General features: G+C 36.1%; 1 protein-coding gene across 5 annotated transcripts in view; it reads left to right on the forward strand.

The window, feature by feature from the left end:
* LOC150100804 (glycogenin-1-like) overlaps window positions 1-27,340 on the forward strand; it is a 160,714-nt gene that overhangs the window by 98,708 nt on the left and 34,666 nt on the right. For all 5 annotated transcript variants that reach the window (XM_090402249.1, XM_090402248.1, XM_090402247.1 and 2 more), the window contains exon 5: window positions 24,428-24,554. In XM_090402249.1, coding sequence (XP_090258375.1) covers window positions 24,428-24,554 — 127 coding nt within the window. The remainder of the gene's footprint in view (window positions 1-24,427; window positions 24,555-27,340) is intronic.

The following is a 27,340-nucleotide window of genomic DNA, read 5'->3' on the forward strand; positions in this document are numbered from 1 at the left end:
AATAGTATAAAAATAAATTTTAATTTTCTCTTAAATATTTTCTGTCTTAAAATTATTGGAACATTTGTTTTATTAGAATATCAAAATTAAGAGACATGGTTTAGGCTTTAGTAGAGCTGATTTAATTATATCAATACAGTTAAAGCTCTCTATGGATGTATTTCTATAACCAAACTCACTCACTATAACAAACTACTGAAAAGTCCCTACCAGAGCCCTTTAGACACAGTTCTGTGTTAGCAGCCATTCACTATAACAAACCATTCCTGCAGTTTGAAAGGAACATGCCATCTTGACCAAACATAGTCATTTTTGGAAGAAAACCAACCTTTTTCATAGAAGTGGATTCTTCATAGAGTGCTTATATAAAGAAAGTTCTCAGACCTTTCTGTATTGATCCAACTTAAACAGATCAGATGGCCTTCAGTTATCTCCTTTATGGGAAATATTACGTCATTTTTATGCAAATTCCTTTGTTAACCCATTAATCAATCATTGTCTTATTAATGCTATAGTGGTTCTTTTTTTGAAAATGATTCTTTAATTGTAATTTTATATTGTGTTCCATATTCAGTTACTGAGGATTCTTATGATACATACATAAGCAAAAATTTTTACAACTATTGAATTTATTTCATATAAGTTTGAGTTTCTGTGTTTACTTTTTCAAAGTATGTTAACTTACATACTGATATTAAACCAAACAAATGTTGTTTGTTGTATCTTAACTTACAAATTTATCTTTCATCTAAGATTTCATTGAATTTCCTCAGGGGCTATTGACTTTTGACTGCTATAGGTATTATAGGAATAAATTTATATTATTATTATTATTATTATTATACGGGCACCTCCATGGAGTCCAAAGACATCGCTGGAGACCCAATCTATCCACACAATCTGTCATACCTCTCCTTGAACCCATTAACAGAAAAAAAAGCACTCACAACTGACTGTGGCAACTCAATTCACCACTCTCCAAGCAAAAAATCTAGTCCTCACATCCCTACTGAACATACCTTTATTCAACTTCCAGAGATGGCCCCTTGTTCTGGTCCCTCTAGCCAAATGCTGGAACATTTCCCTTGCATCTATCCTATAAAATCCTTTAAGCAACTTAAATGTTTCTATCATAACCCCCTCTTATCGACCAACTTCTGCAATCCGCACACCTTCAATCTATCCTCATAGGACACATTTCCGCTCACCATCTTGGTCGCTTGCCTCTGATTCCTCTCCACTGCTTCCACATCCCCGAGAAACCCAGGGGACCAGACTTGAGCACTGTAATCCAGATGTGGGCTTATAAAGGCCTTATAAAGAGGAATTACAACTTCCTTATCTCTACTTGTTAATGTGTTCTTCACTAGTCAAGTAATCTTATGTGCTACCTTAGCAATATGTCCTCTAAACTTTAACTCTCTGTTTATCACCATCCCCTAAATCTCTATCTTTATCTCTTTCCTGAAGTACAGTGCCATCAATGTGATAAACAACTTGTAATCTGTTTATTCCAAAGTGCATAACTTTACATTTCTCGACATTGAACTGACACTCATTAACTTTTGCCCATAATGACAGCCTAATTAAATCATCCTGCAAGCTCTCCACATCTCTTTGATTACCTATTACTCTACCTAACCCACCTTACCCAAGGTATACAGTTTAATACTGCTTCCTCTAGATGATCCTTAACTATATCCCATGTACTACTAACATCCTTACCCTGCATTGTTTTATGCCATGGTACAGATTTACACTTCTTCCTAAGCATGTCATAATCAGCTGCCTTGTAGTTCTGCAAATATACCACTTCTTGTTAGAATATTCCTCATGTTTTACAATTTCCCCAAGTCAAGACCACTTGGTCACTTTCACCAATTAGAGGTAATGTTATCAACTTGGTTATGAATAGCTCTTCTGTTCATGTGACCAGGTCCAATACTCTTCCCTTCCTAGTCCCCTCCATCACATGCTGCCTTAAGTAATTATTTCTCAGAAGGTGTATAAATTCTGTTTCCTTTCTACCATGTGATCTTTCTTCCTTCCAGTCTGTATCTCCATAGTTGAAGCCCCCCATAATAATCACTCAACCTGTACTCATTACTATAATAAATTTAGTTTAATCCTTTATCCAAGTGTGAGCAAAAAAAGTTCGTGCCTGATAATATCTTCAGGACTGGGGTAAGGTAGTACAACAACGGGCAGCTCGTAGCAAGGTGGAGCAAGCTACCATCACTCCTATCCCAGTATCTCCCATAATACAAAACCATAATGCATTATGCATTAAGGGAAGGGCCACTACCCAGACTAGTTTCGACCTTTGAGGTCTCTTCAGTGGGAGCCAGGCCCATAGGTGGAAATACCAGGCAGAAGCAATAGCGAGGTCATCTTTACCTATAGGAGTTGCCAAACGGTGTGCCACCTTTTTATTAAATTACTCTGGATTTAGAGAAAGCTGTTGAAAGTTTCCCTTAATGCATAACATCATCCTTCCTTCCCTTAATGCATAACATCATACATATCCGCAAGCAGATGTGTTTTGCATTATGGGAGATACTGGGATAGGAGTGGTGGTAACTTGCTCCACCTTTGCTACGAGTTGCCCGGTGTTGTACTACCTTACCCCAGTTCTGATGATATTTTCAGGCGCAAACTTTGTTTGCTCACACTTGGATAAAGGATTAAACTAAATTTATTATAGTCTAACCAAGTGAAAAATAAACTTTCAAGTACTCATTACTAATTTTGCGATGCATGTCTTCCAGATCATCTGTGGAATTCCCTGGCCTATAGGGAATTCCACAGATGATCTGGGAATATTCAAAATATACAACCAAATGTATATTTTGTCTTACTGGTCTTAATCTCATACTAGATTGCTTCAGATGAACCCCCCCCCTTTCCACCTTTCTCCTATTCTTTTTGGTTGCAATTCATCTGCTACCATCAACAGTACTCCTCCCTCCCCCCAATCCTATCTTGTCTATCTCCCCTGAAAATACTAAACCAGTGATTCTCAACCTATGGGACATGCCTGCTTTGGGAGGCACAAGTGGAAATCAAAGGAAAAACTGAAAAACTATTTCATTGAAACAAAAGCATTTAATGAAACTATTTATTGACACAAAAACAATATAAAAATAAAAACATAAAAAACACTCTTAAAATAAAATAATAAAATGTATAAAATCCACTGTATTGAATAACTAGTTATGCTTATGGGAAAATATCAATATTACAAAATATATACAGAGCAATTAATTAACTAAACAATAACAATGAATCTTAAAATTAATGGGCCTGTGTTGCAGAGCAGAGCTTTTCATATAATGGTGATGCATTGGAAATTGACACTCTTAGTTCTCTTTCTATATTTAACTGAGATCTATATTTTGTTTTTAAGGCAGCCATTGCAGAAAACCTGATTTCATAAAGTTAAGATGTTGGAAATGACAAAAGTGCACAAAAAGCTCTTGACTTTAGTGCAGAAAATTCATCATCAACACTGGCCCAAAATTCAAACCTCGATTTAGATGCAAATTATCTTTTGATTTCTCTGCTTAACGTGAAGTCTATAAATTGTTCCTCTTCAATTGAGAAATCTTCAGGGATAATTTGGAATTATCCCTGAACTCGTACATTGCCATTATGTTGTTGTTAGTTATAATATAGTTTCTAAAATTCTTTGTCAACATTGTTAAATGATTTTCAATAGTTGCAAATAAAACTTCAACGTGTTGCTCTTCTGCCTTGTAGGTTTTGATAAATTCATCCACATTTGCAAACATTTCTAATTTTGTTGCTTTATCTTTTTTTTGTTCCATAACTAGTTTTTTACAAAAACCATTAACTTTGTTACTCATCTCTAAGATACGTGTATTTTTTCCTTGGAGTTGCAGGTTTAATATATTTAGTTTCTCGAAAATGGCCACCAAGTAGCTCAATATCATCACAAATAAGTGGTCTCTAAACTTCTCTGCTTCTTCGTGATTTTCCTCTTCCAAGAAGATTGATATATCATCTCTTAATTCATAAACACGTTGTAAACATTTTCCCTGTGATATAACCATCTTGTCTTGCAGTAAAATATTAATGCTGAATGTTCCGCTCCAGCCATGTCTTTGCAAAGTTCAGAAAACAGTCTTGATTTTAAGGGTCTCGTTTTTATATAATTCACCAGGGTTATAACTGTTGTTAACACAATGTTTAGACCAGAACTCATTTCCTTTGCAGCTGGAGCTTCTCTATGAATCATGCAATGTGTCCAAATACATCGTAAGGATTTTTCCCTCACAAGGGCTTGTAAACTTTCAAACCTTCCAGACATAACTCAAGCACCATCAGTGCAAATGCCAACATAATTTTTGCACTGTATGTTTGCCTTGCATATAAAATCATTGAATATTTTGTACAATTCAGGTACTGGCTCTTCTTTCTGTTGGTTTACAAAACAGTAACTCTTCAACTGCTGATAATCCATCACAAAATCAAACATAAGCAATTAAATGACAATCCTTGTTTCTGTTTGTTGTCTGGTCAAGCTGAATTGAGAATAATTGGTCACAAAGCTTCGACAAAAGTTGTTGCTGCATATCTTCACATATATCACCAATTCGCCGAGCAACAGTATCATTTGATAGAGGTATTGCACTGTAATTGTTTAGTAAAACTTTCTCCGAGCATTCCACAATATCAATTGCAGCTAGCAGAATTAGGTCTTTTCCAATAGTGTGGGGATTTTTGCACCTAGCATATTTTATATGCAACTTTGTAAGAAACTAGTAAAGCTTTTTCATTTATAGACAATGCTTTTATAATGCTAGATTTTTGCTTTTCAAAACATTTCAGTTTGGCAGCAAAAGAGCTCTCGAGGTTTGTTAGCATACTCCTTATGAAGTGTTTCCAAATGTCTTTTAAATTTATTCGTTTTCATGCTATCAGCCACCAAAATTTTCGAATAAATAACATGCAGTGGTTTTTCTTCATCATTGACTTCAGTCTTTATAAAACCGAAATGTAAATATTCTGAAGCATACTTTCTTGATTTTACTTTAGAAGTGATATTCTGTGAATCTGAATTTGTTTTCGTCGATGCTCCACAGTCGTCAGATGCCTGCTTACATCCAATTAAAAATTTATCCATTTTTCTACACTAGAAAAGATTGGTTTTTAGACCGTGTATCACAGTCGTTGCAAATAGGAGTAAAATAATGCTAACCATCGACTTCTCACTGTTGGTCACTGTTCCAGTGTTACTGCAGTCTTGCCATTTCAAGCCTTATTTATACTCGCAGAAACATTTCCAGAACATTCGAGACTTCCCATGATGAAATCGCTAAAGTTTCCAAAAGGCTGATATGATTCAACTGTCTGTGCAGTGATGCCAGTTCAAAAACTCATCCCTCTTGTTCCGATACTTCTGGCATTAGTATATAGAAACGGCAACATCCCTTTATTCTCTCACCCACCTTTACTTTCTGAATTGACTGACCTATTCAGTATTTTTGCTTGAGAGACTAGATTCCTCACTTGGTCATTCTCACACTCACTCACTCGCTTCATGGTTACCTTCACACAAACTCACTTGCTTCCATTCTAATCGCTTAAGTTTCCCTGAATTTGCATGTCAGCATGATCAGTGAATAAAGCTCTCTCCAGACATCTAAACGCCAAAACCATTCAGATGCAGTCTATCTGCATTGTACAAATCCTTCTTTCTATGAAATGGAGACACAGATCCACAAATTCTTCATCATTCCTTTTGCACAATCTACATATAGACTCATTGGCTATCAATGCCCTCCTCCTCAGTTTGCCTCTATCATAGTGTGGTAGGAGACTTACAATCTTCATCTTCTCGGTCTTCAATCTTCTAACAACTCCTTTACATCCTCCCTCATAGAATACACTTCTCAAGTCATTGGTACCAGCCAAGACAATCATTTCCTTTGACTTACCTTTTTGCAACTGGATGGCATGGCTAATATTGTCAATTTTTGCGCCTGAATTATTATGGGCTACTCCAAGGAATCCTTAGACTCATAGAGGGAGGCCCTAAACATCATGTTAAGAACTATCCAACATTTACACAGTAATATACTTTGACCTCATTCACAGTCATGGCACCCACAACCTATTCCACTCATTCACTACTATCCAAGAAAAAAACCTGGTTCTAACACCCTTGCTAACTACACTTTTGCTCAATTTCCATGGATGGCCCCTAGTTCTCGAACCACCAGACCTGTTCTGAAAAATTTTCTCTGAATTAATCTTGTAAAAACCCTCGGTAATTTATATGTCTCAATCATATCACATCTCAGTCATATCTCAATCGTGGTGGGCAGTAGATAGCATTGGTGTACTTACAGTTGTAGTTCATGGATTCGAGTGGTGGAAACAGAGTTGTAGAGTAGGTGCCCTCCCTTGATGAGTCTTTAGACTTCTTAGAGGAGTCACGTAATAATAATCATAATAATAATATCACCCTTTTCCACCTATCAACCAGTTTCTGTAACCCACAAATCTTCAACCTGTTCTAATAAGGTTCATTCCATAGACCTGCTATCATCTTGGTCACTTGCCTCTGGATCCACTCCACCTCCTCCCCATCAAGAAGAAACCCTGGTGCCCATATCTGGGCACAGTAGTCAAGATGGGATCTTATCAACGCTCAATAAAGAGGAACAATAACCTGCTTGTTTCTGATCATCAAAGTATTCTTCAGTAACCAAGTGATTTGATGAGCTGCTTTACCTACTTGTGCTATGTGTCCCCTAAGCTTTAACTCCCTATCCACTAACACTCTGAAGTCTCTGGCTTTATCAATTTCCTGGAGTACAGTTGAACCAATGTGGTATACAGCTGGTAATCTTTTCACTGCAATAAGCATTATCTTACACTTTGCCAAATTAATTTGACATCCATTCTGCTTTGCCCAGTCTGCTAATCTGTCCAAATCATCCTGCAAAATTTTAACATCATCTGTATTAACTGTTGCTCTACCTAGGGCTGCACCATGCAATTGTGCAGATTGTGCCCCGCACAAAGGCGTTTGAAGTGAGGGGCACCATTTCATCACGGGAAATAATAAAAGATATATATATATATAAATTTTCTTATTCTTGAATTATATCGTACTATATAAATTACACAATTACAAATTATAATTAATGCAATAAAATGAAATTTAAAATCAGTCAAATTATTATGAATTCTTAATAATCTTAACAATATTTTTAACTTAATACGACACCAGTTTCATTATAATTTGTGTGAAGTGAAACGTTATCATTATTACCACAGATTTTATTCCATAGAGTAAGTATCAACTCAGCAAAAATTGTATAAATATTCTCGATTGTTTATTATATTTTTAGTGGAAATTATTAGTTTAAGAAAGACTGAATTCATTCTTACGCTGTGCTTTGCTCTTTGTGGATGTGTGATTGTGACTGAAACAGTGACATTGTTCTGCAAATTTGGAAGGTGAGAAACTATAACATAATTGATTTTTTTTTCAACAGTAAGCATTTGGTGTGACTAAAATAAAAAGGGCAGTAAAATTTACCAGCCAAAATAAATTTTCATTTTAATTGAACCTCTAGTTTTCATGAAAAACATAAAATTTAAAAAAAATAAAATAAATTGTAAATGAATGTTATTTTTGTTGTGTAGTTGAATAATTTTCATTTTTTAAAAATAAATTTACCTATTATTTTCTTCTTAACCCCTTAACCGATTATCCCGTATATATACAGGTCGCTGCTGAGGGACCATAGCTGACCCATACATATGCAGGGTAGACTATCGGCACGTCAGGCTGACGCAGCTTGGCTTAAATTAATAAACATAGGTTATTTATGAGCTATAAAACTCTTTCGATGATCTAGGTTTGTTTACACATACTGCAATTGGCCCTTTCTTGATACTTTTTTTGATGTATTTTGCATTATTTCATTTTGTGCGTTACAGTGTTACTGTGCAGTTGCCTTTTGTTTTATAAAATATATTTATTGTTGTTTAGTAAATTTTTTGTGAATTTGAATTATTATTCATAAAGTAAGTGCGTCTATTGTATTTTTGCTAAGTTTGAAAATCAGTTAAATTGTTTCGTTTTAGTTAATTATCTTATTTTGAAAACAAAAGACGTATAGAAAATAAATAATTTTCGATAAGAGATTTATTTATATATTCTTGTTCTGGTTGGAAGACATTGGGGTTAGGATCCTTTTACTAATTTCTTCAATAAATAATTTTAATAGCTCCCGAAAGCTAAGTACAATTTTGAATGGAAATTAGAATATATGTTAAAAATCATAACGTAATATTGTCTAAATTTGGTAGCTTGTTGTGTCTGTGTGATTTTGGTGTAAATTCCATTAATTAATTTAGTATTTAACGATACGTTTCATAGATTTGAATATGGCGCCAATGCGACGTACGATAATGGCGTCCAAAAATAGGACGCCATTGTTCAAAAACTATAATGTGAGAGAATTTGTCCAATGTGATGTGTGTGGAATATATGCATTCCCGAATGAGGCTGGAGTTTGGATTGAAAGTGATAGTGGTGGGAGAATGTGTGGAAAGTGTATGCAAAGTGAGGAGTCGAAGTATGTGTCAGGTTGTGAGACAGTTATGGTTGAAGAAGGCCAGAATGCGAGTGAAAATAGTGGCTTGATAGGGAATTGCGGTGTACAAGATGGCAATGTGAGCGGTGATCTAAGAAACAGTGAGAGCAATTATACAGAAAGAGAAAATGGTTTGAATGATAAAAAAAATGAGGAATTATTTGTAGGAAGTGAGATCGCTAGGCTGTGCGCAGTGATACAAAATGCGCAGCGGCAATTAGAGCACCTGCAAAACTCTTTCCAGAGTGATTCGGCTAACATAAATAAACAGCGTGGGAGAGTTTCTGAAATGAAGGAAAGAGTGTTGTATGGTGACTCGTTATTAAGAGGAGTAATAGATGGGAGTGTAACTAAATCGTACTTACCGGGTGCAAAATTTAAGGATGTAAGTGAGAGTATTAGAGTGCAAAAACAGAGGGTGAAAGAATTAATAATTGTGGCGGGTACGAATGAATTGAAAGGTGATAAATTTTTTATGAGAGAGGACTTGAAAGTATTGTTAAAGGTAGCGAAAGAAAAGAGTGACAGAGTTAGAATGGTGAGTCTGTTACCGCGGTATGACAGAGAGGGGTTTAGAAGGAGGGCCATAATCGCAAATGACATTATGCGCAGGTTATGCGGACGGTGTGGTGTGGAATTCGTGGAAGTGTGGAATGAGTTTGATGGGCGAAAGGACTTATACAAGATGGATGGCCTGCATTTGAATGGACTTGGTGTGCGGAGACTGGAAAAAGTGTTGCTGAATGAAGTGAAAATGGATGTGCAGAACCAGGGAAACTAGAACTACCAAGGAGGGGGGGGAAGTGGATATCCAGACATCAGTGAAACAGTTGAGTGTAAAAATGTATATAATGTACCTGAGCCAGCACTAAGGACAAAAAATGGGAATGGGACATTTAGAATAACGCATCAAGATAGGGGTGGGACAAAGGGATCACTGCAATTCATGTATACTAATGCTAGGAGTATTAGGAACAAGAAGGAAGAATTTTTTGCCTTGATTGGCTCTTCCTGGCCACAGGTTATTGGCATTAGTGAAACATGGCTGACGGAAGATGATATAGTTAGTGGGATAAAATGTGTAGGTTATAGTATGTTTAGGAGGGACAGAGAGAATAAAATTGGGGTAGGGGTGTTATTGATTATAGCTGATGAACTGCAGCCAAGGAGAATTGAAGTATTGCAGGATAGTGAAAGGAGCTCATTTGAGGCTATTTGGTGTGAGATTGACACTGGCAGAATAAAATATACAGTTGGGTGCTGCTATAGACCAGGTGATGGAATAGATGGTGGAGATGGTATGCATAAACAAATTGATGAAATTAGTGGAAGGAGGGTAATTATTATGGGGGATTTCAACTATGGTAACATTGATTGGAAGGAGGAGAGGACACATGTGAGAAAGGAAATGGATTTTATTCAATTATTAAGGAATAACTATCTGAAACGGCATGTAATTGAAAATACTAGGGGTGTGAGAGTGCTTGACCTGGTAATAGTATCTGAGAATTTGACTGTAATGAATATGACCATGTTGCCACATATTGGTGAGAGTGATCATAAGGACTTGACCTGGGAGGTGGCTAAAGGTGTGCAATTTGTGATTAAGACAGGGTATATGTGGAATTACCTTGCTGGCAAGTATGACAAGCTTAGGAGATTGCTTGGATCAGTGCCATGGCATGTACAACTGCAAGGGCTGGACGTCGATAGAGCATGGGAAGTGGTCAAAGAGCATTTACAGGAAGTTATGGCTGATTGTATACCTAAGGTCCGAATAGTGAAACAAGTAGGGGTTAAATGGATGAATAACACCATTAAGCTTGAGCTGCAAAAAAAGAAACAACTATGGAGGGAATTTAAAGAAAGGGGTGACCTGCAGGCACACGAACGGTATAAAGTGCAGGCCAGAAGGGTAACGAGTGTGGTAAAAACAGCAAAAGCTGATTATGAAAGGAAACTATCTATGCAAGCAAAAGAGAATCCCAAACAGTTCTTTCAATATGCTGCAAGCAAAAAAAAACTGTACATGGCAAAATGATTTTAAGGAATGACGATGGTAAGGAGGTCACTGAATCAGTCGATATAGTAGAATTACTGAGTGAGCACTTTGCAAAAGTATATCATCCAGGTGGTGACGTTGAAAAAATGAAGGAACCATTAGTTTATACGGGAATTGTGATGAATGAAGTGGAGGTGAATAGTCTATTACAGAACCTTAATGTGAATACATCTGTGGGACTGGATGGTATACCGGCACGGGTCTTGCATGAAGCAGCTAAGGAATTATCAGTGCCCTTGACCATGTTGTTTAATCTGAGTCTCGGGTCTGGCTTAGTCCCGAAAGCGTGGAAAGAGGGGAAAATAGTTTCACTGCATAAAGGAGGATCCAAGACTATGGTTGCAAATTACCGACCGATCAGCATATCAGGAGTCGTTGTCAAGGTCTTGGAGAAAGTAGTCAAGGGAAAAATACAGGAATGGATTGATGAAAATGAGATACTGTACAGAGGACAGCATGGCTTTGTGAAGGGTAGATCATGCCTCAGTAACTTGCTCAAGTTTTATAACAAGGTGACGGCTGAACTGGATAAGGGAAATGGGTTTAAAGTGATACTGCTGGACCTGGCAAAGGCGTTTGACAGGATACCACATGGAATTTTAATCCGTAAACTACAACATATGGGAATGGATATAGGGTTGGTTCGATGGATAGCTGGGTGGTTGATGGAGAGATATCAAAGAGTAGTTTATTCAGGAGTAGAGTCGAAAAGACGGCCTGTGACTAGTGGTGTGCCACAAGGTTCTGTTCTTGGACCACTGCTGTTTAATCTGTTCATTAACGATATAGGGAAGGGTCTAAGTGGGACAGTTCATTTGTTCGCTGATGATGCAAAGTTGGGTAGGGCGATAGTGAACGCAGAAGATGTCAAAGTCTTGCAAGATGACTTAGATAGATTGGAGTTCTGGACTAAGGAGAATAGATGTCAATTTAATGTGACAAAATGTAAGGTTATGCATTTCAGAGTGAAAAGATTAGCAGCAGTATACCACATTGGTGGAACTGTACTCCAAGAGATTGATGAGGCCAGGGACTTGGGAGTGTTGGTGGATAGGGAGATGAAGTTTAGGGGGCACATTGCGAAAGTAGCTAAATCAGCTCATCAACTCACTTGGTTGTTGAAAAATACCTTGACGAGCAGAGACAAGCAAGTTATTGTACCTCTGTACCAAGCCCTGATAAGACCTCATCTCGACTACTGTGCCCAGATTTGTCACCTCGGTTCCTTCTTGATGGGGAGGAGGTGGAGAGGATCCAGAGGCGAGTGACTAAGATGATAGCAGGTCTATGGAATGAACCATATGAGAACAGGTTGAAGATTTGTGGGTTGCAGAAACTAGTTGATAGACGGAAAAGGGGAGATATGATTGAGACATTCAAATTGCTAAAAGGATTCTATAGGATTAATTCAGATGATATTTTTGAGATCAGGACTGGTGGTGGGAGAACTAGGGGACACCCATGGAAGCTGGGCAAGAGCGTGGTTAGCAGGGGTGTTAGAGCTGGGTTCTTTACTTTTAGAGTGGTAAATGAGTGGAAAAAGCTGCCAGAGTCTGTTGCGGGTGCTATGACAGTGAGCGAGTTCAAGGCAAGGTATGATAGATACTGTGAGAATGTTGAACAGTTGTGTGAACATGATGTTTAGGGCCTCCCTCGATGAGTCTAAGGACTCCTGGAATAGCCTGTAGTAGTAGTAGTAATAATAATAATAATAATATATTAACAAAATAAACATTTTTTTAAATTTTTATTATTAAAAATTCCTTATTAATGAATTTTAGTGATTACAATGTTCTACTACTGTTAAATGATTTTAAGGAATGCAATGGTAAGGAGGTCACTGAATCAGTCGATATAGTAGAATTACTGAGTGAGCACTTTGCAAGAGCATATCATCCAGATGGTGACATTGAAAGAATGAAGGAACCATTAGTTTATACGGGAATTGTGATGAATGAAGTGGAGGTGAATAGTCTATTACAGAACCTTAATGTGAATACATCTGTAGGATTGGATGGTATACCGGCACGGATCTTGCGTGAAGTGGCTAAAGAATTATCAGTGCCGTTGACCATGCTGCTTAATCTGAGTCTCGGGTCTGGTTTAGTCCCGAAGGTGTGGAAAGAGGGGAAAATAGTTCCACTGCATGAAGGAGGATCCAAGACTATGGTTGCAAATTACCGACCGATCAGCATATCAGGAGTCGTTGTCAAGATCTTGGAGTAGTCAAGGGAAAAATACAGGAATAGATTGATGGAAATGAGATACTGTACAGGGGACAGCATGGCTTTGTGAAGGGTAGATCATGCCTCGGTAACTCGCTTAAGTTTTATAACACAGTGATGGCTGAACTAGATACGCGTAATGGGTTTACAGTGATACTGCTGGACCTGGCTAAGGCATTTGACAGAATACCACATGGAATTCTAATCTGTAAACTACAACATATGGGAATGGATATAGGGTTGGTGAGATGGATTGGTGGGTGGTTGATGGAGAGAGATATCAAAGAGTAATTTATTCAGGAGTAGAGTCCAAAAGACAGCCTGTGACTAGTGGTGTACCGCAGGGTTCTGTTCTTGGACAACTGCTGTTTAATTTTTTCATTAATGATATAGGGAAGGATCTAAGAGGAACAGTTCATTTGTTCGCTGATGATGCAAAGTGAATGCAGAAGATGTCAAAATCTTGCAGGACGACTTGGATAGACTTGCAATCTGGGCTAAGGAGAATGGATGTCAATTTAATGTGACAAAATGTAAGGTTATGCATTTTGGGGTGAAAAGATTAGCAGCAGTATACCACATTGGTGGAACTGTACTCTAGGAGATTGATGAGGCCAAGGATTTGGGAGTGTTGGTGGATAGGGAGATGAAGTTTAGGGGGCACATTGCAAAAGTAGCTAAATCAGCTCATCAACTCATTTGGTTGTTGAAAAATACCTTGACGAGCAGAGACAAGCAAGTTATTGTTCCTCTGTACTGAGCCTTGATAAGACCTCATCTCCACTGCTGTGCCGAGATTTGGTCACCTGGGTTTCTTCTTGATGGGGAGGAGGTGGAGAGGATCCAGAGACGAGTAACCAAGATGATAGCAGGTCTGTGGAATGAACCATATGAGAACAGGTTGAAGATTTGTGGATTGCAGAAATTAGTTGATAGGCAGAAAAGGGGAGATATGATTGAGACATTCAAATTGCTAACGGGATTAATTCAGACGATATTTTTGAGATCGGGACTGGTGGTGGGAGAACTAGGGGATACCTATGGAAGCTAGGCAAGAGTGTGGTTAGCAGGGGTGTTAGAGCTGGGTTCTTTACTTTTAGAGTGGTAAATGAGTGGTATAAGCTGCCAGAGTCTGTTGTGGGTGCTATGATGGTGAGCGAGTTCAAGGCAAGGTATGATAGCTACTATGAGAATATCGTATAGTTGTGTGGACATGATGATTAGGGCCTCCCTCGATGAGTCTAAGGACTCACTGAAGTCGCCCGTAATAATAGTAATAAAAATTTAAAATGTTTTAAGACTAAGATTTTTTTTATCTTAAAAGAAACTTATTTAATTTTTATTTGTTTATTATTTTTTATTTTTTATATTTTAATGAGAAAAAATCACACATTGGTGCGGGTTCACAAATTTTACTTCCTGCGTATTTCGGCACTTAATGAATATTAGTAAATATATGCTTATTCATATAAGTTTAATTTCAAAGCAGAAATCTAAGAATTGCAGTTTGAAATATTTCACCTGATATTGACTTTTTGTGTAGCAGTATTAAACACATCCATCACATTAAATTGTTATTAAACTTTAATGTTTTTAATTCTTTCTTTATTATTAATCGTTTTACATTTCATGTGCTTGTACTGCAAATGTACAATAACAATATATCCATCTATATAAAAATATGAGATAATGTGCCATGTAAGATGGTAAAAATGTAATATTTGCATTTGATTTTTGCAATATTCACTGTGTTTGTTGTGTGTTGAATATACATATTGTACAATAAATATTATAACAATATATGTGTATATTATGATTTTTTTTCGGCTATGAAATATATTAATTTTTCCAAAGGGGGGTCCTGACATCCAGAAGTTTGGGAAGCACTGCTCTAGAGTTTGTACAGAATACTATAGCAGTACTACACAACGTTTGCATTGTTACTAATCTCCTATCATCAGTTTTCCTCCAAATTAGTCTGTCTACTTGTTAGTACTCTAGTATTGCCAGATAATATACATAGTGTGCCTGTTAGGTAATGAGATTGATTTTTTATAGGACAGTCCTTTGAATAAAAGTAACAAATGTCTAGAGTGTGTTGTAATCGTAGGTGCAACTTTCAAGTTGGATGATGCAGCAGTTTTCGTGTGGCAACTGTTGAAGTACAAGCGTGTGAGTGGAGCATGTCAGTCATAAAATTTGACTCTAAATTAGGAAAACTGCTACAGAAGTGTACCAAGACCTAAAAAAAAAAAAGTTTACATTGATGACTGTCTGACCTGCACAGGTGTTCTTCCACTGGTTTGCAACGTTTAAAGAGGGGGAGGAGTCCCTGGAGGATGAACCACACTGTGGATGGTCAGTTTCTGCATGAACAAATAAAAATGCAGTGAAAGATAGAGAAATTGCTGCCCATGACAGGCGAATAACCACTAGGCTACTCACTATACAACTTGGTGACAGTAAGGAAATGGCCAGATTAATCTTAGAAAGAGATTTGCACAAGAGGAAGATTTGTTTGAGGTTTGTTGTGCCACACACATCAGTGCATGAACAGAGAGAGCACTGGGTTGCATGTTGTCAAAATTTCATCCATGCAGCGGATTAAGATCATAATATGTTGCAAAGAATTGTCACCGGTGATGAAAGTTAGTGTTTTCAATTTGATCCAGAAATCTAACGTCTTCTCCCCTGCAGAAGAAAGTCCTGTTGCAAAAATCATGTGTCAAGACAATGGTTTTTTTATGCTGGAATTGTCCATGGCAAATTTGTTCCTGAAAGCACCACAGTGAACAGTCAGTATTATTTAGGAGTAATGCAACATTTCTATGCTCGCATGCAATGTGTCAGGAAAGAACTGTTCCACAATAACAACAATTGTTTCCTTTACACGACAACATGCCCACACACTGTGTGCTACATGTGAAGCAATTTCTGACCTAGAAGTCGATCTGTGTGTTCGAACATCCAGATTTAGATGTTCAGTTAAGCAGATTGACTATTCACCAGATTTGGTTCCTGCAGACTCTTTTCTCTTCCCAAAGATGAAATGTGCCTTGAAAGAGGAACACTTCAGCAACATTGAGGACATCCAATATGGTGTGACTCAGAGACTGAAATATATTCCCAATCACGACTTCCACAGTGCCTTCGTACACCTGTATGACAGATGTAAACATTGTGTGAAGTTGGAGGGAGATTATTTTGAATCTGTGTAATTGACAGTTCCAAATATAGTTCTTGTTTTGATATAATAATTGTCTCATTACTTAATGGGCACACTGTGTTCTGTCTTCTATAGCACTTCTCACTTCATCAATTCATGTATGTACTAGTCTTGTTCCTGCCATCTTGGCACCAGACACCTGTTCATTAGCCTTTCCTCTTCCATTCTATTAAGTGACCATACCACCTTAAATTAGCTCTTTTCACACATTCCTGAATGCTAACATTGTCATGTTCCTTCTCAATATCTTCATTTTTCATATGATTCTGCCATTGATATCTGTTAATTTTTCTCGTAACTTTCATATGTGTAGTCTCTTCAGATATTTTATTTCTAACCCAACTCTCAGATCTACAAGCTAAAACATTTGAACACTGTCTTTTGTGTTGCTAATTGAGTGATATGGCTAATTTCTCTCTTATTTCATGTAAATTTATTCAGCTGGCTCTCCACCATCTGAGTTTTGCTTATTCTCTTATCAGTTTCTATATTTAATTTGCCATCTTTACTAAAAATTGTGTAAAAATTGCCTAAATAGCTGAAATATTTTTCATATCCTATAGTTTCTCCATTTAGGATGCAGGTGATATTTTCTATGGTTCTGCCTATTTTCACAGCATGTCTTTCTACTGTGGATTTTATTACTGAATGTGTTACTACAGTTATTCCATTTAGTTAAATAATCATGGAAATTCGCATTGGATTTGTTTAGGAGTATAACAACATCTGCATAAAGAGCTAAGTTTAATATCTCTAATTTTGATGTTGAGTTTAATGTGGCTTCCATATTGCAGTTCATATAGTTGATGAATAGGAGTTGATAATGTGCATTCCTATCTTACATCTGATTGTACATTAAACCATCTTGTGTTTCCTTCAGTTTTAACTGCTGACTACATAACTACTCAAATATAGACTACATATTGCCCAATATAGTGTCTCATTTACACCACATAATTGTAGTGTTTTGGATAGCTTTCTTTGCCTTGTTACATGCCTTTTCCAGATCTACAAAATCTAAATACAGATTCTCGTTATATTCTCATGATTTCTCAACTCCTTGACCTTCTGACCATCATTGAAAAATTTTCTATTTATCTAAAATGTCTCCACTATAATTATTTCAGAAGGAATGGAAAAATTTTCAAGAAGCTTTCTGGCCTTGTAATGAGTGGTCCCCATCTCCTCCATGTGCCAAATTATTTATGTTGAAAAACATTTCCTCATGTCAACAAACTGTAAACCTTCAGTTTAGTTGAGATACAATAGATGACATCATCTGGAAATATAGTGTTGCTGATTTATACTACTTCCTTTCGTCCATCAACTTATTTCACCAAAAAATAAAATTTACTTTGGTTCCAAAGTAAAGGAAAACTAGAGTTTTCTAGTTTTAGTTATCAATTACCAAAACTAGAAAACTAGTTTTGGTAATTAAAAAAAAATAGATTTTTAATTACCTTAAAAAAAAAAAGCTTTTCACTTGGTGTATACATCTCGTGCCTACTCATACAGGTTTATTGCACTCATCTTCATTGTCCCCTGTGTCACAAAAACTAGGTATTATACATATGCTCAATAAAAGGGCAGTTCCCATTACAAAAGATGAAGAAAAAGGTAATGAAAAAATACAATCTCCACTCCAACCACTGGTTTGTAGCAGATATTTACAAAAACTCATACATAAATTACTATTCTTTAATCCTGCTCCACAGCAAAATCCTGACATTCACTACGGGACTTCAGTATCCAACCTGTACATTTGTGGGTTTTCTATCAAGATCACTAGTTTCGTCAAAGTTCATAACATCAGAGTGGCTTTCAAGCCTATTTTGAATGTGTATGGTTTACTTCGTTTGTCTAAAGACCACAACCCCTTTTATAAACATCTTGAGGTCTATAATATTCTATGCTCTTGTGGTCTTTCTTGCATAGACCAGACATCAAGAACTTTTGAAATAAGACAGAAAGAACACATTGGAAACATCAACAACAACAGAGAAGACAACTTTGGCCTAGCTTTTTATTTCTACCATGCACACACCACATTGAGTGGAATAAGAGTTCCATGCTTTATATAGAAGACAAATGTGTGACATAAAAGAATGTACTTTTTAAAGTTAGGTAGGTTTAAGATTTATGAAGTGTTAAGAGTTGAGCAGAAGAGAAGTAAAGTTTAGAATAAAAAAGAATATCAAGCTTTTTATAGAAGTTTATGCCAGGAAAGATTAGATATGAAATTCAACCCAAGAAGAGAGAACTGATATTAGTTTTATCATAGTAATAAATTGATGCACAAAATCAGTTTTATTCTTGTTAAAATGCTCCAAGAACTGTTCAGAGATTTTCATATGAGTGCATTTTTGATCATCTGTGAGCAAGCGTAGCACCCATCTTGCGCAAAGCTTTTTCATATGCAATTCTTCATACAAAATATATTGAAATGCCTATAGTCTCAGCAATTTCATGCACTTTGACTCGCCAGTCATCCAATACTATATCGTGCACTTGATCAATGATTTCTAGTGTTGTTACACTTTTTGGATGTCGTGGATCATCTTCAAAGCCCGGTACAACCATGTTTAAACTCGGCAGCCCATTTCTTAATTGTCGAAAATGAAGGAGAAGAGTGCCCATAAACTTTTATGAACTTCAAATGAATTTCTTTTGGTGTTAAACTTCTTTTACAAAGAATTTTATAACTTCACGACACTCAATTTTATCCATTTCAAGGGATACAGACAACACCTTTGCTTCAGACAGCTCTATTAAACAAACTACTTGATAGGATGACTTGCAATTTCACATGAATGCTTATGAAAGATGTACCAACTTAGAAAAAAAAAATCTTGCTGATAGTGTTGCCATCTATGGTCGAGGCCAAACATTTTTCAGACCACCCTCGTAGATAGATTTTCTTGTTAAAAAATATGAGCTACATACATGCATATACCAAATTAGGGATAAAATATAATGTTGGAAGAGGCATTAAATAGGTGAATAAGTAACATGGAGAGTAGATGTAAGGAAAGAGAAATCACAATATGAATAACACTGGCAAAATAGACTGAAGCAAATCCTTAACACTTCTTTGATAGCCATTATAATGGGGAAAAAAATGGTTATAGAAGAATAATTGTAGTACAGCTATTAGATAGGTGGCTACAACAGGGGGGGGGTAAATTATTAAATGATTTGTATTGAGAGTTTGAAAATGAAACATAGTACAGAGGAATGAAACTAAGTGACAGTTTAATTACTCCAATATTTTGTTTGTTACAGAGACATCATCAGGGAAAATAATTTGTATGGATAAAAAGTTGGCAATGGACTAAAATTATCATCATCAAATTCCTGCCATGTACCCACAAGGGGTGTACAGGATATGATAGTACTACATGAAAAAATTATATCATTACTAACTTCCTATCTATAATTTTCCTCCAAATGAGTCTGTTACTTGTCAAGACTCCAACATTATCAGATCTCATATTTCTATCGTCTAAGGCACTTTGTACCGTATCAATCCACCTATATCTTGGTCTTCCTCTGGGTCGTTTTCCTACCAACCTGGCAGAGAAAACTTGTTTTGCTAATCTTTCCTCGCCCAATCTGGTTAGGTGACCATACCACCTGAGATTAGCTCTGCTAACGCATTCCTGGATGCTGACAATGTCAGGTTCTTTCCTAATATCCTCGTTTTTAATATGATATTGCCATTGGTGCCATCTGTTCACGCCTCTAATCTTTCTCAGGACTCATATCTGCGGTCTCTAGTCTTTGGTCAAGTGTTTTACTTCTGACCCAGCTCTCATATCCATAAGTTAAAACTGGTTTGAACACTCTTGTATACAGGTAATTTAGTGTTCCGACTAATTTCTCTCTTATTCCATATGAATTTATTCAATTGACTTCCCACCATACCAGCTTTGTTGATTCTGTTGTCTATTTCTATATTTAATTTACCATTTTCAGTAAAAATCGTGCCTAAGTAGCTGAAATGTTTTACTTGTTCCACAGGTTCTCCATTCAGAACACAGTTGACATTTTCAATGATTCTGCCTATTTTCATTGTCTTTGTCTTTTTATTGCTGACCTTCATATCATATATCATATCTATTACGACAGCTATTCAATTTAGTTAGAGAATCTTGCAGACTTGTAGCGGATTTATTTAGAAGTATAACATCATCCGCATAAAGCAAAGAGCTGACATTAACATCTCCAATTTTGATATTATGTTTAATACCACTTTCCTTCATAATGTGATCCATATAGATAATGAATAACAGAGGGAATAATGTACATCCTTGTCTCACACCAGATTTAACATTAAACCATCTTCCTGTACTTCCTTCAATTCTAACTGCTTACTTACAACTCAAATAAAGATTAAGTATTGCTTGATATAATGTCCCATTGACACCATATAACTATAGCGTATTGAATAGCTTCTCTCTTGGCACCTTGTCATATGCCTTTTCCAAATCGACAAAGCTTAAATACAGATCTTTGTTATATTCCCATGCTTTCTCGACTATTTGTCGTAAAGTGAAGATGATCCTGACAGCCTCTGTTTGGCCTGAATCCAGCTTGTTCTTCACCAAGCTTTTCTTCCACAATTCTTCTCAACCGTTTCTTAAGTATACTTGCATAAATCTTGCCAGGAACACTCAGTAGTGAAATACCTCTGTAATTCTCACATTCAGTTTTATTTCCCTTTTTATATATGTGTACTATGAGAGCTCTACTCCAATCATCAGGAATTCGTCCCTCTCTCCAGGCTTTCTGAACTATGCAGTGCAGCCACTGTAAGACTCTTATACCACCATACTTCAGCATTTCTGGTCGAATATCATTTACTCCATCTACCTTTCCACATTTCAAGCCTTTGATGGCTTTTTCTACTTCAAGTATGGATATGTATTCCTGCCTGCATGCCTGATCAGTGTTTTTTACCACTGTGCTATCACTGCTTGTTTCATTTAGCAGTTTTTCAAAGTAATTACTTCATACTTCAAGGATATCTTTTTCTCTCATTTTCATGTCACCTTTATCATCTCTAATTGCTTTTACAGCACTCTTTCCTCCATTCTTAAGCTTCTTCAACAACCTCCAGAATATTTTGCCACCTTCTTGATATTTATTTTCTCTATTCTTGCCAAAGTCCTCCCATGACTTTTGTTTATCTAGTTTTACACAGTGTTTAGCATTCTTGCATTTGTCTCTATATTCTCCAAGAGCACAAGCTGACTTATTTGACAGGAACTATTGATATGCTTTCTTCTTTTCCTTCACTGCCTCTTTAACTTCCTGTGTCCACCAGGAAGTTCTGATTTTTTCATCCTTGCAGACAACCTCACCACATGCCTCTCTAGCTGCATCAATCAGGGTTTTCTTCAGAGTTTGCCACTGAATCTCCAAGGTTTGATTCATGTTCTCAAACTCTTTCATTTTTTCTTTTCTTCAATAATCTTTGTGTATTTTAGTCTACAGTTCACATCTGAGAGCTGCTCAACTTTTATTCGCTTTAAAACTTTCTTACATGTTATTCTTTTCAATATAAAATTCAATTTTATCCTGCTTAAGACTAAATGGTGATCACTTCCATTTTCAAATCCTCTGTACACTTTGCTGTTCTGCACCAGAGAGAAAACATCGCTATCAACAATAACATAGTCAATGAGACTTTTCTTATTTCTAGCCTCTTCTCTCCATGTGAATTAATTAATCTTAATCATTATTAAATCTTAATTTTAGTCCTAAATTAAATTAGGACTAAAATTAAGATTTGGTAAATAAAAATGAGTAAAGTGTATAGGTTGGATAAGAGGAAATCATTTTTTAATGCCCAACTGATTGTTGGGACATCTCTACCCCCCCCCTCCTAGCAACTGGTTCCCCCTCAAAAACTTTCACCTGCCTTACCCTTCAGTTCTCTCCCTCATATTATAATACCTCTGTTAACGCAGTATCAATAATTTACTTATTTTTTTTTGCAGAATAATAGCATAATGGTTGCTCTGGCTAAGAGATGTGTATATTGATCCTTGTGAATTTTGCTATGGCATAGTTGTGAACTGCACAGATTGATACACACACATATAGTGGACTTACTATATGTGTGTGTATCAATCTGTGCAGTTCACAACTATGCCATAGCAAAATGGCTATTTGATAGCTATCAGTGTAATATTCAATAAAGCAGTGAAAGAAAAGAAAGATGATCATTTGGGTGTAACAGCATGCTGTCCCCCCCCCAGTGATTGCTGCAACTTGTACACTGTAATACTGAATGGTTTAAAGGGTTATAGTTTATAATATTTTTTTTGATAATGGAAAGTTTAGAAGAACTGTATGGAATGCATGCTGTGACACCCAATTGATCATCTTTCTTTTCTTTCAACTGAAGCATTTGCACTTGATAATATCCTTTTGGTAAGATTTGAATATATTATCAAGTGCAAATGCTTCAGATACATGTTAGTTACCAAAGTACTATTTAGAATAAAATGATGGAAATACACCAGCATGTAAAAGACTTATGCAGAAGATTGCAAAACATTAGTGAAGTACAGTTAAAGAAAAAAAAATTGTAATAATCATATTCTAAGAATTTAAAATACATGATAAATGAGGACAAGAATGGGAATTGTGTGTGGGGGGGGGGGGAGGGGGATTTTGGAGACCAAGGTTATAGCAAGACTGGGAGAAAATTGAGGGAATAGAAGTTGCAGAGCTTGAAAACTTACATTCTTGCCTATAGCAAAAAGTATGCTTTTTCATGGAGGATTGATGTAAGTGGTACTGAGAGAGAAGATGCACAGATTTGATCATTAATTTATTAGTAGTATAATAGTGTGAATTTTCATTATTTAAAACTTAATATATGAATTTGTTTTATGATTGACCTCACAATTTTTTACTGCCATATTTTCATTACCTAGGGACATAATCAGTCACTTTAGGTGTGAGTTTTTGATTTGAATCTGACGAAATTATTTGATGGTCATCTGGAGCTAGTAGCTAAAGGAAAATATAGGATACACAGAGAGAGAGAGGGATTAGAAATTAGTTGAAGATTTCATAGTGATTCATAGATTTTATAGTATATAAAAGTAACATTTAAATAAGGCAATTTGTTATTACAACTCAAATGCATGAGTTTTGTATTTTATATACGGTTATATTGCTGCATCTTGACACAGGCAATGACAATTGAAGGCTCATGAGCAATATATGCCATTTTAGTCTGCAAGCAAAATGCAGATAACAATAAATATAATAAGGCAGCCGAGTCTCGCTGTAGTAAACCCATAGGAATCACAGGAATAGTTTGTAGTGGACAGCTGGCTGTAGTGAATTTCCTTTAAAATAGCATTGTGTCTGTAGAATTTTGGTTTGGACTTTTTAGCAGTTTGTCATAGTGACTGAGTTTGTTATAAGAGGGCTGTTGTAGAGTGAACTATAATAAATAATACTGAATATTGTGAACCATAAACCATTGCATACAAAACATACTACATAAACAGTACTTATTTATGGAAGCAGTAATAGTGAATAATAGAAAATTTTGCATTAAAGATGATTATAATAATTGCACTTTAACAGTTCAAACTGGGAAGGTAATAATAAAACACATCAGGAATTTTAAATGGGCTGAATCTTGTGTATTTCTATCAAATTCAGGAACTTGTGCAAAATGCTAGCAGTGAAAGCAAATGAGAAAAAAAAAAGTTTTTTTAAAAATAGGTTTATCAGAGGTTATCTTGTTAATCTCTTCCTCCCACTACCAGTGGAACAAAGATAAAGGCAGCAGGAAAGATACAGCACAAAAATGGCATACATTGGTGGTGCTTGAAATGTTTTGGTTAAAAGAAAAACAGGCAAAGGCTCTTTCTTGAAAGGGTGCTGACTCCAGTTCTAAGATATATGAAAGGAGATTTGTGTGATGCTTTGTTCATACATTTTGTTCCCAGATGGAGAGGGGTATTAATTCTCTTCCTGAGAATTAAATTAAATTCAGTTAAAAGCTGTGATTAGTTTTTATTACAGAATTCTTCCTTTATATCTTATCTTATATTTTTATGTAATAGATATTTATATATTTTATTATTTATTATAGAATTTATCTTTTTCTAAGTATAATACCTGGTCAGAAAATTTGATATCTAATATTAAAGACAAGTTCTATGCATATTAATAAAAAAAATAAGAAAATCTAAACATTGTAGTAATTTGTAATTACATATGGCTCTTTGCATATTTTTATTCTAAGGTGGTGACCAAGGACTTCTAAATATGTACTTTAATGACTGGGCAACAAAAGACATTGCCAAGCATTTGTCCTTCATTTATAATATGAATCCAAGTGTTAGTTATTCATATGCACCTGCATATAAACAGTAAGTAAGTGTTTTGGTTATTTTATTCTCAAGGGTTTGAGATAATATGATGATATGAGAACTTCAAATGTTATTGAGTTGAATATTTCCATAAGTAGGCAATGTTTGCTTCAAATAAATTAGTTTTTTTGTATAATAACATTTCCTTTTCATTGTCCTTCTGACATCAGAAAAGTTTATACAGTCATCCCGTCGGCTTACGTCCGGGTTCCGTGCCATCCGGCAGGACGTAAGTCCGACTCGACTTACAATCAACAGAGTTATAAGGGTTAGGGACTTAACCATAATAAATATACTGTCATTTTAATTTTTAAAACTTATTATAAAACTGTACTGTGTGTTACTGCCACTATAAAAGAGGAGAATAATCACCCAAATCTTAATCCACAATCATATCTTCATTACGTTCCCTGTGTGAATGATCAGGCTGTGGCTCTTCTGGTGTAACCTTTGCTTTTTTGATGAAAAATGTTTAATGTGCTTTGCTTATTCCTCTTCTTCTTTTCATCATAAATTGGTTCATAGCAAGCAAATGCACATCATGTACTTTCGTTTCTATTATTAAGTAGCGTTCAACATTGGGGTCCGTGTCTTCAGCCATTTTGAGAACATCGCAAAGAACATTTCTGCAAGACCCTTCACTGTAAATTGTTTAACTACCTCTTCCTTTTCTCATTTTTCGTCTTTTGCAACACATTGTTCCTCCAGTTCGACCAATTCTTCATTGGTCAACTCTTTCAGGAGAATTTTCTGAGTTGAATTATGTCATCATGATTCACGTCGAGATTCAGATTGTTTGCTAGGCCCACTATTACAAACTTCCAAAATCATGCACAAACCTTTTTAATGTCCTTATCCATATGCCACTCATGCATTGAGAGGTCACTTTGTCCCCAAGCCACAGCAATATTTTTAATAGCATGATAAATATTGAATGTTTTCCAGAATTGCAATGAGATTGTCGAGATTTCCTTCATTAGCAGAAATGCCTTGTGAAAAAGTTCTCCGTAGATAATAAGCCTTAAACACTGCAAGAAGTCCAGTGTTTAAGGCACCCTGTATCTTCTGATCCAATGGTTGGATCAATTTGAAGTAGTGTTTGGAGGGAGAAACATTACCTTGAACTTGGTAAAGATCACCACTATAAGACAGATGACCTGGAGCATTATCTAGAATTAATTAAATTTTAAATTCTACATTTTCTTTCACGTGATAGCTTTTTATTTCACTTGCATAACAGTTGATTAAGGCATTCTCAAACAATTTTTGAGTCATCCACGACTTCTTATTGCTCCGATAATGAACTGGGAGTATGCTTCCTAATGTTTTTGAAGATTCCTGGATTCTCACTCTGCCATATCACAAATGGTTTCGGTTATATCCAGCCGCATTATCCGTAACAGAATCATAATACGGGCATAGCTTTTTTGTGGCTGAATGTCCACTCGGGAATTTTTTCCCGAAACAAGGATGTCTCATCCATATTAAATATTTGCCTTGGCAAATAATTTTCCTCCATAATAATTTTATCCAATTTTTCCACAAACTCCTTGGCAGCCTTCTCAGCATTTGCAGATTCCCATACATTTTCACATTATGCAGAGCAAAATGCTGCTTGAATCTCATGAACCAACCGGAAGAAGCGTTGAATTCGTAGTCATAATCAGGTTCTGGTTTCTCCTTCAACATGTTGAAGAGACTTAGTGCTTTAGCGGTTATGGTCATAATGCTAAGGGGTATGCGCTTTTGGTTCAGGTCCTCTATCCATGATGCAAGTAGCTTTTTCATGTCACCGATTGGACCTTGTCGTTACTATCGTCGATTTAATGGAAGCAGATCCTTTCACAGCCTCTACGATTTTATCATTATTTTTCAAAATAGTCGGCACTGTAGAATGATACCATCCAAAGTCATGTGCGATCACATTGACAAGCTTACCAGCTTCATGTTGCTTTATAACTTGCAACTTCGTTCCAAGATCAATTGCTTGCCTCTTTTTCCATGATTCTTCATTGAAAAAGAGGCAAGCTTTTTTTTTGATTGTGCGTGTTTTTGATTGTGCAGGTTTTTTTGATTGTGCGTGTAGGGGCATGTTGCATCAAAAACATTGCAAACTATTTAACGATAAATACACAAATAACCCATTTCTCAAACATAAAATCCACAGGCGAACTGTTGAAGACATGTGCCGACTGCCGCTGAAAGCGCTGTTGCCACTGTGCATGCTTTTCTTTATGCTCGCTTTTGTCTTGTTCGAAAGTATAGCTGAAAATGTTATTTATTCCCTTATGGGATCACGGACGTATCTTCGAGAGGACGTATGTCGAGGGATGATTGTATATGAATTGTATGATGTCAGAACCTAAATGATTAAGTTGATCTGAATCCACGCACTTGCTTAGTGTTATTATAATTACATGGACCCAGCAAATGAATGCATTATTATACTGCATTTAAGTATGAGTAAGCAGAATGAGAGAATAGGTTAACACATGACAGACATGGAAAAGATGGGGGATGAGACAAGAAGACACTGTGAGAAGGGTGGATACTGAAGTGAACGTGTGAGCAGACAAAAAAAGAATGGAATGATCTGGGATGCAATGTAGTATTTGAATTAAATACCAAGGCGATGTGTGGAGGAGTCACATCAGAGTAGTATAATTGGAAATTGTTATAGACTCATAAATGAATTACTATGTTTAGTTATGAATGCTAGAGGTATTAGAAGTAAGGGAATAAAATTGTTACATTGATCACATGCATTCAACCTAAAAATGTCTGAA

The sequence above is a fragment of the Typopeltis vanoorti genome, chromosome 12, assembly GCF_054136105.1.
Source record: "Typopeltis vanoorti isolate ZY-2024b chromosome 12, IOZ_Tvanoo_1.0, whole genome shotgun sequence".
Taxonomy (NCBI): Eukaryota; Metazoa; Arthropoda; class Arachnida; order Uropygi; family Thelyphonidae; genus Typopeltis; species Typopeltis vanoorti.